The following is a 15,864-nucleotide window of genomic DNA, read 5'->3' as shown; positions in this document are numbered from 1 at the left end:
TTCCTGAATCTGGTAACACACATTTTTAAGAGGTTTCATTCTCCAATAATCCTTTCCATTACCATAAATTTTATTCTGTACACAATGAAAACCCCAGAACACAACCACCACGTTGCAAAGCGTAATCTTTAAAGTCAAGAAGATATCTGGCAGTATTTCACTGAAACCATTTTGTATGCAAACAATTTGCATGACTTCACTGGAATGTAATTGGAGACTTGTAAAATATGTTATTGAGCTGTATTTAAAGATGCAATTTCACACTGCATGTAATCTCTTCTGACTGTGAGCTGGAGCCAAAAGATGCCACCACCTGCATATTACTATTCTGCCCATTGCAGTAATCTAGTGCTAATGTGGACAGAGTGAAAACTAATCAATTACTCTGAGTCTTCCATGACTTATGTAAAGCACATCACGCAGCTTCAAGACTACCAGACTCTACACAAGGTAGGCAGTGAGAATGAACTGTAGGAGCAGAAGGGCATGGGTAACAGCCCACCATTACACCACATTAAATGAAACACGAAAGTGAGCCCTAAGAACATAAACATTGTTCTGTCTGTGAAATACACATTGGCTTTTTCTTAATCTCATCATCAGATGAAGGTCATTCAGTTCAAGATAGATTCAATTCAGCTTTTAGAAGGCACTAAGCTACTGAACTGCTGAATAAACCTATAGGAAATATATGAGAGAGAGAAACTCCTATAAAATATAAAAGCTGCCTATTTAAAATACCCCTTATCAAATGTACTTCCTGACCAATGATGAAAAACAAATCTATGCCATTAAGGATTTAACAATAAAACAAGTATTAGTCAGTGTATCAGAAATTCTTCCTAATGATTGTATCTAACAATTGTATTTATGAAAAGAATTTTACCTGAAACACGGTGTATTCAGAATCAGGCTCCTGAAAAGAGAGGAAATAGAAATTGAGGAATGGAAATGCAAAACAATAAAAAGAACAACAAAAAATGGAATTATCCTCTGTGGCCACCTCGTTTTGCACAAACATTTTCTCTCCAACACATATATCCAAATTTTCATTTTATTACATTATCTCAACTTACACGCATTATGGAGGTAATCAATGTTTTACACAATGAAAGCAGATTTGCAGTAAGTAGATTTTTCAGATACCTTTTGCTTTCTTGCTTCTGCAGGATCACGTTGGCCAAATCTTAGATTAACATTACAGAATTATTAAACTGAAAAATGGTACATTTTAAAAAAAAATACAAACTTGGAAGATGTAAGCACATCTCTCAAAAGTTAACCAGATTATTAGGCCATGGGCTTTAGAATGCCTACATAAGAAAATCCATCTTTGTGCGTTTTTGTTAGCTGCTGATGGTGATCGCACTGATATCACTGAAGTATGTAAAAGAAAATTTCTGCATATATTGAATGGGTTTTGTACTTTTATGATGGAAATGATATATTTATTGTATTCTGAATACTAATGCTGTAAGTGGAATAAACATCAAACTAATGGCTTATTGCACCATCCAATAAACAAAAGGAAAACTACCCGATGAAGTTCACTACAAGCCAAAAGGCAGGAACTTGCATCTGCTTGAAACTTGAGGTAAAAGTGAGTAAATACTAACAACAAGAAATGTAGGTTTATCATCATTCATTATGTACTTATCATGTTTGTGTAATATTTAAACTATCCTTCAGGGCTTCTGCTGCTCACTTCCAGGGACTGGGGAAGAATTTTTCCTCTCTAACATATTACTTAGCTTTAGGGGGGAAAGTCAAGGAAAGCGCGAGATAGATGTTACTTTCTTCAATCACGATTAGTCTTTTGTAGAGTCAGATCACTTCTGCTCGTAGAGGCAGCGGAAAATTTCTTACATATCTGGCCTTGTGTAAATCTATCATATTTAAGCCAGCTATATTAGATCGAATATAGAACCTTAGAGTAATTCAGACTAGAAAGGGACATCAGGAGGTCTCTAGTCCAAAGCCCTGTCCAAAGCAAGGTCAGCTATAAGGTCAGTTGAGCTTGTGCAGAGCGTTGTCCAATTGGGTCTTGAAAACTTCCAAGGATGGAGACTGCACAATGCCCCTGTGCAACCTGTTCCACTGCCTGACTGCCCTTATGGAGAAATGTTTTTCCTTATATCAAGCCAAAGCCTCCTTCATTTCAGTTTATGTTCGCTGCCTCTCACTCCATGCACCACTGCGAGGGGCCTAGCTCCATCTTCTCGATAACCTCCTTGTATGTATTAGAAGGCTGCTATTAGGTCACACCAACGTCTTCTCCAAGCTGAAGCACTGCCCAGTTAGCTGGTAGCTTCCTTTGCAGCCAGGGCACACTGCTGGCTCATATTTCACCAAGCCAATGGCAAGGTCAAGCTTGCTCTTTTGCTCTGTAGTATGAGATGTGGTCTACCTCTTTCTATTTGTGCATTTTCACTCAGTAAATTCCATGACAACAGAGACCTGGAAGACTGTTGATACTCTCGCATCTTCCTTCTGTAGCGTACTGGAATTTCTGTGGCCTTTTAAGTATCATATTTGGAATCGCAAAGTTGTTCACCCGTGTTAGAATGCCTAACACAGCTTATAAACTGAGTGTTCTATGGAATGAGCGATTAATCTCAGCTGTCTGTGATGTACCTGGTCTTGACTAAGGCACTGAAACTGCCTTTATATTTTAGATATATGATTAAATGAATTCCAAGTTCTTTTAATATGTTGTTTTATTTATAGTATTCATCTTCTAAAAAATAAACTGTTTCAGCTTTCTAAGTAATAAAGAAAAGGACATTGAGATATTTCAGCTTGCATTTTATTCACCCCATTGTGTCTGAGTGTTACAGCACATATGGTGTACCAGAAAATGGTTTAAGAGCAGTAGGTGATCTTCCATACCATATGTGCTACAGTAACTAATGAGGACAAGGTTAGGAATATTACATCAACACCAACTCAAAAATGCCTTGATGTTACAGATGTATATCTTAACAGATGTGTAACTTACTTCGGCACTGTTCATTAGTTTAAAAAAATAGTTTAAAAATAAAACAGATTTTCTTATGTAGGAGCATTCATATTGTTAAAAAATTCAGAAATTACATCCCTCATCACTTTAGAAAAGAGTTGACCAATAACACTTACTAAAAACATTGCTCTCTCGTAATGGTAGGTGATAGTATGCATTGTTCATACACCCTAATATATCGTTTCAGTTTTTGACAAGAAGTAACTTAAGATTTTAAATAACCCTCAAGCAGGTGATAGAACCCTTCCATTAAACACAAGTCTGGCACAACAAAAACTAACATTAAAATATAATATATTTTAACATGGGTGGATCCAGCAGTTGCTACTCATGCAGGCATTGCACTGGAACTAGATTCCGAATAAAGATTTCTTTGAGAGGATTAACAAATAGCATTGCCCTGTAAGCTTGTATCTCAAAACAAAAGGTCAAATTTATTCCTCATTTACATATATAAAGCTCCTTTGAAATTAATAAGATTGTAAAAGCAATGAAGGAAGGATTTAACCCAGATCTCTAAATCCACTGAGGGCATTTTAAAATTAAAGTTAATATGTAAAGTCAGTTTATTTGAAGACCAAAAATATTCAGAAAAATTAAGTCTTCTGATGCTTATAGCCTAGAATAGGGAATGAAACAAGATTACACACCTTATATTCTAAGAAAGCTTTATTCTACAATTAATTTCAGGTGAGTATGATTTAATACATGAAGAATATTAAAATTGGTATATTCTGAAAATGGTCCTCAAACTATTAAAAGCAGAAACAGAGAAAAAAACATTACCCAGGAACAATGACTTCACTGTATGTATCACTAATATTTATGCATAAACTTAATAATTACAGTCTCTTGAACAAATAACTGATTTCAGTTGAAGATGCTTTTTCAAATCAAGTTCTATATACATAAACATATCTGTGATAACTTTATTATGACCTTACAAAAAGCAGTATGCAAGTAATAGTAGCTGAAAGTTCACCATGGGAGAAGAAAGGACAAATGAACAAAAGCAAATCCTCATAGTAGACCATTAATCAAATTAAAGGCAGGACATCCACTGTATGTCTATTAATTACATTAGACAATTTTTTTTTTTATTGTTAAAACTACAGCAGGCCTCATACATCGGTGCTGATTATTGCCTTGAATCTGACATATGGAACACAAAGAAGAGTAATCAGATTAGGTAACTAATCAGGATGATCAACAGAGACAGCCCTGGATTGTATTTCCTCTAGGTCATGCTATTACTATAAACATAGAAGACAACGCCTGTCTGCTTACAATAGGATATAATTAAACTGAACATCAGTGCTTTATGTGTTTGTATGCCCAACTGCTAGTCATAGAAAATACAGCTTTTATCCATCCTGAGATAAGATTGTCAGCATAGAAGTAAATTCCATCAATAAAATTTATATTCCTAATTCTTAACTGAAGAAATGCACCAGACATTTTATAGAAAAAAATATTTCAGTCTTCCATAAAATTTCACTCAGTAGCAGCTAATTATTCTTCTATCAAAATGTTCAGCCCATTTTATTCATTAAGAACTCTTCAGGAAAACATAATGGATTTTAAAATGGTTTGATTTCATTGATGTGCTCTTTAAGAATTCAAGTTTATAATAGCATAGCATTTGATACAGCCACATAAGAAAATTCCCGATTCATGCCCAGTTGGCTAAAAGGTCAACACGATACCTTAAAAACCTCCTAGGGCTTACTGCATCTGGTGACAGAGTTCAAAGAGAGTCCTACACCAGTGAAGACAGCTTCTGAATGTATGTACATGTAACTATTGATTGGATCATCAATAAACTTATTTTCGAGACCTTCAAATAATCTTTTACCATGTTCTTAAAGGAGAACTTCTTAAACATTATTATACTTGTGATGAAAACATATTCTGAATACTAAGCTATATGTACAGGGACTGGTAAATTAAGAGATATATCAAGATGTACTGGTCAAGAAAATTTCTTATTACATTTATAAGTGTGACTGGTAAAAATGCCTACTTCTAAGGCTATTGTAGAAAGCTGATTTCAGCTGCCCATAGTTTTGTGACAGTGTTGCAGATGCAATGCGGCAGGGGTGGTACTATCTTTTAGCAGAGCAGATGACAGCTGGGAAAAATGGACAGGCTTTCAGACAAGCAAGGTCGTCTCTTTCAGGCATGAAAACACGCTAAGATTATGCACTGTTAGTCTCTTCCTTTACTTACTTATTGTTACACTACATGTCTTAGAAGGGAGAAAGCTACTTGCCTGAGCATGAAAAAGTTCTGACCTGTAACAATCACAGTTTAACTCAACCATTCCTGAGCATCTTTAAAGGATACCATCTCCTGTGGCTTGGTTTATATCTTACCCTAATGCATGCTGTTCAAAGAAGTGAATCCCTGAACACTGACCAAGGCTACTGTTCTTCTATGATCTTTCTTTCCCTGGTTGTAGAGCTTGGGAGGCACACGCTTAGCAGAATATGGGACAAGAGGATGAGAACAGATGGCACAGTGATTACAGCAGTTGAGTATTCCCTTGTGCTGCACAGCAGCTCACTTAATCCAAACTTTCTGTAAGTGTTGCCATTTGTCTGTTTGCTTTCCTGGTGCCCAACATGACATATCTTGGGCCTGATTTGCAGAAGTGCTCCCATTAAGGGTTTGATCATTAAATATTTTAGAATTGCTATGTGTTTTTTAAGCATAATAAACCACACATTAGGTTAGGTACCAAAAATGTTACATACTTAATTTGAGATATTTCTCCAGGTTATACTAAAATACTGCTAATGTAATTCACACAGATGGAAGACAGTACTATTTTCTGGTAGGTGGCTGGAAAAGACAGAAATAAATTTCAATCAAAATATTTAGGAACTACTGATTTCACTAACATGCCACCTTCAAAAGTAACACAGACTTCAGGAATCAACAGTCAATCTGCCTGAGAATGGTCTTGGATTCTTAATTAACTTAAAAAAAAAAAAAAAGTCATCTTAGATCACTTTTCTAGCATTCACAACTACAGCAACTTAACTGATACACTACCACTGGAATAAATACAGAATAATGTAAAATAGTATTAGACCAGGCAAGCCAGGAGAATTAAGTAATGTATGTCACTTATTTGAGTTCTAATTACATCAATGTTCAGCCTTGGAGTTTAGTATCTTTCAAAGGTTTTATAAACATAACGGTTCTATTAAATGCAAAGTATACATGCTGCAATACATAAACATGATTTGCTTTTTCATTCTGTTGTATTAAGTAGGTTCAAAATAATTTGTAAGGTTTCAACTACATATAAAACACATTCTTGAGGCGTGTTACTATTTCCTTTACTCTGTGCCTGAAGTGTAGCAGAGAAAATGTGACAGAGTGGTACCTGAAAGCAGCAAGTGTTAGAAAGTAATGAGCTGAAAGTGCAACAACATAGCTAGGGAAAAGACCTGCAAGGCTTTCCAAATGAGAAGCAGAATAATAAAATACAGGCTTACTTGGACAGATAACCAGTAAATATTAAGATTTTGTGTTGATTACAATAAAAAGTGTAAAATCTAAACCATCATGAGCGCAGTTGACTGAAGGAAATGCCATTCCATGTTAAGTCTGCCATGAATGTTAACGTTATATTTTAACTAAATAATTAGAAAATACTTTACTTAAAGAGATTTCAAGTGTAAGATTTTGTATGTTGAGTTGGTCTGAGTTTGGTTCAAGTTGCACTCTTGAAAGTTATTTAACCAATATCCTGGTTTCTCCAACCTGCTGTACCAAAATAAACAGGTGGTATAAATAATGCTACATCTTCTCCTGTCAGGAGCTGTGCTCTTTGTCTGGACTAACAGAGAGGAATGATGGAAGAAAGCTGCGTAGCCATTACATTATACACCATGAAGTACAGTATACTCCATGATCCTTCTGAAGAAACATGCTGAATTGCCACATAATAACCACTTTTCCATTTATTTTACTTTTTAAAAAAGTCTCTAAACTGTTCCTCCACTTACATAAAGTACTTATATAGAGTAAAATTCACTTGCTGGTGTCTGCAAACTTGTGATGTGCTTTACTCAAACACTGCTCTATGAAATCTCTTTTCAGAGAAAGACTGAAACATTGTTCCATGCACCTTTAAAATGTTAAAGAGGAAGACTGGTATTTTCCAAGCTAAAGTAGATGTATTTTAAAATATTTTTAGAAGTGATTTATTCCTGCTTAGAAAGAGCTTTTAATAAGGATTCCTCAAGAAGATTATATGGGGCAAGAGCCAAACTAACCGTATTTCAAGTTTGCCTCTACAGAAAGCAAAGACATTTCTCTCCCATCTAAACTTTCAGGTAGGTTTGAAATAGGCTGCTGCTGAAAAGTACCTTTTTCACATAAAACTGTGAACAGGAATATAGTTCTGAAACGAACATACTGAAGTTAGAAGGTCCAGTCCTTTGCAGGCAACCATGACCTGAAGTCTCTTCAAAACACTGATGAAACTTGATCTTAAAATTCAGAGACTTCATACAGGATCTCTTGTAAGAATGGAGTACAGACACCATTCATATCCCCATCTTCCACTGTTTCTCAAAGCATAATTATTTTAAATGTTTTCACTCTTTCATTCTTATAGAAGATGAAGCTTACAGGCTGCTGTGATCATTTCAAAGATTAAATTAAGTGATCAATTGTTTGTCCCAACTTTATATAGTATTTGGAAAAACTCTCATATTGCTGGTATACGAGGTCCTGGTTCTCTAAGGAGAATGTGTAGCTTTATCTAAGAAAACAATTTAATTCATATACTCAAATGTTTGCAGCATGTGTGATCAATATTTAAAAGAAAGAAGGAAAACCAGATGGGATCTACATCCTCTCACTGCTGTTCTGTTATTTTCCCTCTAAACATTTTTCCTGGCCTTGTACACCTTCTATTCCTTACCCCACTTCTGTCAGCTGCAGATGTCTTCAACGAGTTCCCCAGTGCTACTAGAAACAGCCCAGCAAAAGTTTGGATTTGCCAGGTGTAACAAAACAATTTTATACTTGAGCTTCAGCACACAGTAGAAATGCAGTTGTCTTTATATTTCCATGTTGAGATCATAGATCGGAAAATGCTTTACTAGTTAAAAAATTTATAAATGAATAGCAACAGAAGCACTGTGACCTTTACAACTCTTATTTACTGTTATTATCTGTACTGTCTCAAGAGTTTCTATCACGAATCAAGTGCTATACTTCCATATGCAAAGATTACACGTATCAAGACCCAATAATGTAAATACACATAAATGATACAGGACTTGCACAGAACTAATACTCGGTCCCATTTAGTGTTCAGGACCAATTTTCTTGGAATGTCTTCTCTGCTAAAAATTTTTCTGCTGATGGCTCCTTGTTGGTGCCATATATACATAACATATAACATAAACAAAAGCATCTTTTAAATATCTAGTGTAAACCAGTTTAAACAATTACTGTGCTTTACATTTACACAATTGTGTGCCTGTGCAGCTTTCTTTTAAGACTTTTCCTTTGTGATGAAAAGAACGGCCTTCAAGGTTCTTAAAATCCGTAGCTATTTGAGAGAGTTACTAATTTACTGTAAAGTATTTATGATGAAGATAAAGTCCTTTCAATGGCTGTTTTCCAAATATGGCAGTAAAAATGTTTACCTGCATACAAGTATTAACCCAGAAACAACATTCTCAAATCCTTCCTTCTTACAGAAGGGTGAGAAAATAGGTAGGTCTTGAACAACACATGCCCAACATTTCCAGAGACTTTGCAGCTGGAGAAAGAGCAAAGAGAGAGGAATGGAAACGCCTTCTGTCCCATGGTAATGCTTGTAAGTAAGCTGAGACAAAATGGGTGTCTCTTAAGCTTATGAGGTTTAGTCGATACAGCAACTGTGATATCTGAACATCTGTGTAAAATCAACAGTAACATCCTTAAGCAGACCTGATTTTCAGACTTGGCTTTTCATCCCTTAACTCCGTAAAATCCTGAGCGAGTTAAAATCCTTGTTGTGGGCAATGCTGGGACCCCACCACCGTCACGGTTTCATTCCCAGCAGCACAACGTACCTGTTGCACTACTCCCCTCTCCTTACTTGGCCGGGGCGGGAGGGCTACTACCAGGGCGTGTCTGAGGAGGAGCCGGCAGCCCCGCACTCACCGCCTCCAGCTTCGGGAGGGATTTAGGGAGCTCGGCGAGAAGGCGCTGCCCGGCCCTCTTCTTCCTCCTCCTCCTCCTCCTCCTCCTCGCGGAGCACGGCGCGGCCCAGCCCTCCCCGGCCCACTACCGGGCCGTCACACCGGGCCTCTCCGGCGGCTGCAGAAGGTAGACAGCGGGTCCCGTGGTGCTGGCCCTGTCGGGCGGCCGGGCCGCTGCCGACTGACACCACCACCTCCCGCCCCCGCCTCCCGGCCCGGCCCCCGCTACCTGCTCGCCGGGCGGCCTCTCCAGCAGCTGCGAGCAGAGATCCGAGCACTGCCGAAACTTCCTCCGCCTGAAGTAGCTCCAGGCCTGGAACAGCGGCTCCAGCTCCAGCCCCATCCCGCCGGCGGGACCGCCGCAGCCGCTCCAGCTGGGCCCCCGGCGCCTGCCGAGCGGGGCCCGGGGCGGAGCGCGGGCGGCCGGCCTGCTGCCACGGAAACGGCAGGCCCCGCCTCGGCCCGGCAGGGCCTGCGCGCCGCGCTGCGAGGCCGCGGGGGAGGCGGCCGAGGCGCCGTGGGCGGCCTCGGCGCGGTCCCGCGGCCGGTCCCAGCGAGCTGTAGCGAGCTGCGGCCCCGCGCTTGGGCCGAGCTCCTCCCTGCAAGAGCCTCCCTAGGCTCATGCGTTGATGACTGAAAGCCGAGTGTGATCTGTAATATTGGGAACAGTGGATTTCGCATAACCCCACTATTTTTAACGGTGTCCTATTAATTGCTGTCCTATTATCAAGAGCCATTTCGAGTTGGAATATGTGCCTAAACAAGAAGAATACGGTCCTTCAATCCTTACTTGGGTAAAATGTCCTTTAGAGCCATGGGAGTCCTAGTGTGAACAGCACTGTCTTCAGTCTTGCAGACTCCATTAGTTCCTTTAGTTCATTAGCTCTTGCAGAGAAACAATAAGACCGAGATATTTAGACATGAAGAAAGCTGGAATACAACTACTCTTACTTTGTACGTATTGCAAGATGCTGATAGCAACCATCAGCCCAAGTAAAAGGAAGAAAAAAATCTCTAAGGATGCTTGGAGAAATAAGTGAGTTTGTGATGTGAAAATCTCTGATGGATGAACACTAACTTGATAGCTAGAATCATATCATTGGCATTTTAACCGGTCATCTTAGTTTTATTGCTTCTGTCTCACCTAAACGATCAGTTTGTCCAAGATCCACGAAATGGATATCCAGGCTAGCAAGATCAATGTCAAGCGGAAAGATGAAGGAACAGAAGTGCCAGTCCCAGGACTATGGCTTATTCTAATACAGGAGTAAGTGGCTTAAACTGAAGTAGCAGCTATAGCCAGCTAGGTTTTGGTTGTCCCACAGAGCGAGCACAGGTGTATTGGGTTTGTGTGGCAAGGTTTTGGTGGGGGGTGGCTTCTGTGAGAAGCTGCTAAGAGCTTCCCCTATGTCCGACAGAGCCAATGCCAGCCGGCTCCAAGACGGACCCTGGCCAAGGCCGAGCCCGTCAGTGACGGTGGTAGTGCCTCTGGGATAACATATTTAAAAAGGGAAAAAAAACCTGTGCGGCAGCAATTGCAGGCAGAGAGAGGAGTGAGAACATGTAAGAGAAACAACTGTGCAGACACCCAGATCAGTGGAGAAGGAGGCGGAGGAGGTGCTCCAGGCGCCGGAGCAGAGATTCCCCTGCAGCCCATGGGGAAGACCGCGGTGAGGCAGGCTGTCTCCCTGCAGCCCAGGGAGGTCCACGGTGGAGCAGATATCCACCTGCAGCCCGAGGAGGACCCCACGCCGGAGCAGGTGGGTGCCTGAAGGAGGCTGTGACCCCGTGGGAAGCCCACACTGGAGCAGGCTCCTGGCAGGACCTGCGGACCTGTGGAGAGAGGAGCCCACGCTGGAGCAGGTTTTCTGGCAGGACTTGTGACCCTGCAGGGGACCCACACTGGAGCAGTCAGTGCATGAACGACTGCAGCCTGTGGAAAGGACACATGCTGGAGCAGTTTGTGAAGAACTGCAGCCTGTGGGAAGGAGTCACATTGGAGAAGTTCGTGGAGAACTGTCTCCCGTGGGAGGGACCCCACACTGGAGCAGGGGAAGAGCGTGAGGAGTCCTCCCCCTGAGGAGGAAGGAGCAGCAGAGACAACGTGTGATGAACTGACTATAATCCCCACTCCCCATCCCCCTGCACCACTGGAGGTGACGAGGTAGAGAAAATCAGGACTAAAGTTAAGCCCAGGAAGAAGGGATGGGTGGGGGGGAAGGTGTTTTAAGATTTAGTTTTTGTTTCTCATTACCCCACTCTGATTTTTTTGGTACTAAATTAAACTAATTTCCCCAAGTCAAGTCTGTTTTGCCTGTGACAGTAGTGAATGATCTCTCCGTGTCCTTATCTCGACCCATGAGCTTTTCATTATATTTTTTCTCCCCTGTCCAGCTGAGGAGGGGAGTGACAGAGGGGCTTTGGCAGGCACCTGGCATCCAGCCAGGGTCAACCCACCACAACAGGGAAACTGATCTGAGTGAAGCCTTTTCTGGGACCCATGCCATCCCTAGTTAAGAAGGGTGGAAAGGAAATTATACAATAGTTTCTGTCCCTTCTCTGGTTTTAAGTCATTGTGGGAGTCTGTATGTGCTGCATTCCCACAAAACATGTAGAAGACTTGCACAATGAGACTGACTGTATACCTCAGGTTGGTCAGAATAGTGAACAGTATTTCTTGTTGCTCTGTCAGACCATCTGCTGTGATATTGCTATGCAGTTGTACTACTGTCACTGAGTAACTATTGAGCTGTACGATATTATCCCATTTTGTTTACAAATTCTTTTAAGTGGCAAATCCTTCAGCATGTGTTTTATGGTCAGGCTTAGCACAATAAGCAGGATGTGCTGTTCAGAGAGATTGTGAACATTGGTCAAAAACTACAGATTTATTAAAAATACTAACTGGAAGTTCCTCCGCTTTTGTGTACGTATATGAGATGATCTGTTTTTAAATGCTTTAAATGCTTGCTGTTACCATGTTAGGTAATTCAGCATGTTTGGGCTGCTACTTTTTCATAGAATATAATGTGAATGGCATTTTCAGTTTGTAGAGACACATTTTGAGGTCAGTACTTTAGTTCCAAAGTTGTTAGATTAAAATGCCAAACTGGTGTTAGTTGGTTTACTGGAGACAAATAATGCCACAATGTTTTATACTTGCTGTTTTTAAAAGGCAGTTTTCTTCTGTGAACAGCCCACTGCATCAGTTAAACACACCATTTATCTGCACAGGAAAACAGAGGAGACCAATAGCTCCTAAATTTTATTGATTCCGACACTACTGTCTCAAAAATCTCATCATTAAAGTGCTTTTTTCTTTGTTAACACATATTTTAAGCCTTAATATCTTAATGACTACTTCCAGACTACAAAGTAAATTAAACGTCTAAGGATGCTGAGAATGTTTGATTGTAACAGTCTTTTTGATGATTTCCATTTTGAGATGGTGAATCAAAACCAAACAATGAAGCAGTGATTGTGGGCAGACACAACAGATTAAGGTTTCCAAGTACTGTCAACCTGGGAGCTGTGCATTCAGGTGAGCAAGTAGTGGATTAGTCATAGATATCATTGACTACTCCGTGCTTTGGCTCACCTGAGGGTGTTTGGCTTGACAAGGAAATAGTGTTTTCTGTTTCCTAGAGAAAAGACTGGATCTCCAAGGTGACTTGGCTTTCCAGTAGCAAGCAATGGAGACCCAGAAAGAGGCATGAAGCTGTATGCTTTATTTGGGGGATGAGTTTGGAGTTCCTCTGATGAAAGCTGATGACTTTTCAGAAGAAAAAAATGAGATGAGCCTGTGTGACTGGAAAGCAATGGGAATAAATTGTGAGTCATGTGAGCTTCCAGTATTTGGTCCCTGGTCATGAGAGTATGCCCCTGAAAGCAAGAAAAACAGTAAGCATTTGAAATAGCTCTCGTGGGAGGAGAGGTGGAAAAAGAATGCTTTTCATATAAAAGAATTGCTGTATATTTAATCAGTAATACACGTATTGCTGGACTTCAGCCATACTTTTATAGCACCAAGATTCTGTCTATAACAAGAAGGGTCAGAGTCTTCCAAAGTTAGCCTGTTAGCCATATGGCTTCTCAGCAAAAGAAAGGGGAAGATGGTCCCAGAGCAATTTTTATTTGTTACACTGTTGGGAAAGGTATTTGTTGCACTTAGTGATCAAGCTGAAGTTATGTTGTCCCATGGTAGCAATTGGATCAGGATGGATCTTCAGCTTTCTTAAAATAAGGAGATTTTACAGTGTTGAGAATGACAGAAAAATTCTTTTTCCTTCTTTTCAAGCTGTAATGTGTAAGGGGTTTTTGCTCTCTGTTTGGCTGCAGATACAAGAAATTTTTTTCAGTTTCTACATGATGGTATACATCTAATCCAAATGTATGAAACCAGAAAGAGTTGTCCTGGCAAGCCTAATTCATCCACCCATGGTAATGTGACCACTCAGAACTAAAATCATAAAGCAAAAAACCTGTACCTTATATCAAAGTTCAAAGAAAGATGAATCTATATAATAATTTGTCAGCAATACTTATATGAGGAAGAGCCTTTGATTATTTCCTTTAAAGCAACTGTGATTCTGGAAATTTAGCTTTTATCAAACCATTTACTTTCACGGCCTACCTACCAGCAAGTAGAATAGAAACACAGTCAGTCTCCTCCTGCTTCCAGATCACATTGCACTTTTGTCTGTGTTCCAGAAGCTACACATGGTGCATTGAACATTTCACCGATAAATGCTCTAGACAGACAAGTGTGTATAAGGGTAGAAAAAAGCAAAGATGGACAAAGAAAGGTATATCCACCCAAGCTGGCGGTTACAGTACATATAAGTCCTGCTCATGTGTTGCCTATGTGCACTATTCAGAGGATGAATATAGACCTGAGAATATCTGTGTTCATCCTCCATAAAATCTTAGACAATGTCAATTCTCTAAACTGTGGCACTGTTTTGTTCTCGGAAACAGCTGTCTAAAAAGTATGTCCTGATCCTGGAGGAACATTGCAAAGAAGACTCAACCCAGTATTGACAGGTTTCTGTACAAGCAGAGGACTTAGACATAAAATTACATATGATTCAACCTGTCCTACCTTTCAAGTAAGGCCAATCCCCTGGTGCAGGTGCTATTTGCATCCCTGGAGTCCAGTCCTACCTCAGTAGCAGGCATAAAAATGCATTCTGTCTGTCACAGCCTGCTGCTGCTACTAGTGAAGCAAAATCCCCAAGCGTGCTGCTGGTGTGCTTTCTTGACATGCTTATATCCTGGGCTGTCTCTGGTATTGGCACAGAGATCATCCTATGCATATCATCTTTGAAGTCTTTTCCACTGATAATGCTGGCTTTCACTTCCTGCACAGGGGAGTGTTTTGAGCTTTTTAATATGGGGATTCTCATTTATGTTGAGTATCGAAATCCCCAAATTTGAACCTTTTAACCAGTGTAGTACTTCCTCCAAATAATAGTCTCTGTAGGTAGCGGTATTCCACTTCTCTAACTTATTAAAATCCTGGAATAAGACACACAAAGTCCCTGTCTGTCTTTGTGTGCTCTGTAAAGCCTTGTATGGCAGTCCCCCTCCAGTGTAACTGCATGAAAGCTAAACAGCTAGGAATTTGATTCAGGGCCTATGACCAGACTACCTTCAGGGAAAGAAAAAGACATAATCCATTGCAGCAGAAGTTAGGCAACATAAAATTGGGAGAAGTTTCATACCTGTTCAACTAAGCAACTCACCCTATCCATCTGCTTATGATATTTATTTCCAAATAAATCTGGATCTGAATACTTCTGGCATGTATAGAGGCACTCTTGCCCACTTGTGTAATCCTCAAACACAGCACGGAAGCCAGATGGGTAGTCCAGTGAGTGTTTCTAATACTTGCTACCTACTTTTTGGGACACTGATAACAGGATTTTGGAAGCCAGTATATGGCAACTAGTACATTAAGGAATATGTCAGATAAGAGTACATAGGAAAACTTTACTTGCAGGAATACAGAAGTCCTTGAAGGCATGTGCAAACTCCATGGCTGACCTGGGATATAAACAAATCCTGATCATGGTTTAGGACTAACTGTAGGGCTGGCTGGTAGTGCTGATTAACTATCCTACGGCATATGAGAAAAAAAGGGGGAATTGTATTGACAGAGGAAGTAAAAGAGGAGCTGATGAACAGAGCTTCTATAGCTCTGGCTGTCCTTTTCTGGACTCTGAGTTGCAGTCCTCCCAGACTAATAATGAGATGAGTAATGGGAAGAGACTACAGAGGAATTTTCATGCCTTTTTTTCTATGTTTCTCTTAGTTAACAGCAACAGCAACTTTTACAATAGGTCATCAGCATGGCCAGCCATGCACTTTAGTTAGCTTGAGGTCATTTTGCACAGTTTGAGCACAGGCTTGTAGATAGTTTTTTCCATGTCACCTTCTGAGAAGCATAGATTAATTTAGAATATTTCATGTCCAGCTATATAATTAGGGTGTTTTAGAGCCCTGCTGTAAGGCCTCTACAGTAGACAAAACCAAAGTGTAGATTATTTTTTGTTTTATTTCCTTCAGGGTCTGCTGCTGGCTTCCTGGCCTTTAAAGACCCAGCTCTTTTTATTTTCTTTGAAGTCAGGT

The 15,864-nt window shown here is 40.2% G+C and overlaps 1 protein-coding gene across 1 annotated transcript in view; it reads right to left on the bottom strand.

The window, feature by feature from the left end:
• Window positions 1–9,711, bottom strand: part of TTC8 (tetratricopeptide repeat domain 8) — a 44,726-nt gene extending 35,015 nt beyond the window's left edge. The window contains exons 1-2 of the mRNA XM_052782949.1: window positions 9,464–9,711; window positions 887–916 (exon numbers count right to left, since the gene is read on the bottom strand). Of these exons, the coding sequence (XP_052638909.1) occupies window positions 887–916; window positions 9,464–9,577 (144 nt within the window). The 5' untranslated portion in view covers window positions 9,578–9,711. The remainder of the gene's footprint in view (window positions 1–886; window positions 917–9,463) is intronic.
• Between the last annotated feature and the right edge of the window lie 6,153 nt (window positions 9,712–15,864).

Source organism: Harpia harpyja, chromosome 3 (assembly GCF_026419915.1).
Source record: "Harpia harpyja isolate bHarHar1 chromosome 3, bHarHar1 primary haplotype, whole genome shotgun sequence".
NCBI classification, from domain to species: Eukaryota; Metazoa; Chordata; class Aves; order Accipitriformes; family Accipitridae; genus Harpia; species Harpia harpyja.
Note: the sequence above shows the minus strand (reverse complement) of the source record. Positions and strands in the feature narration are given on the sequence as shown.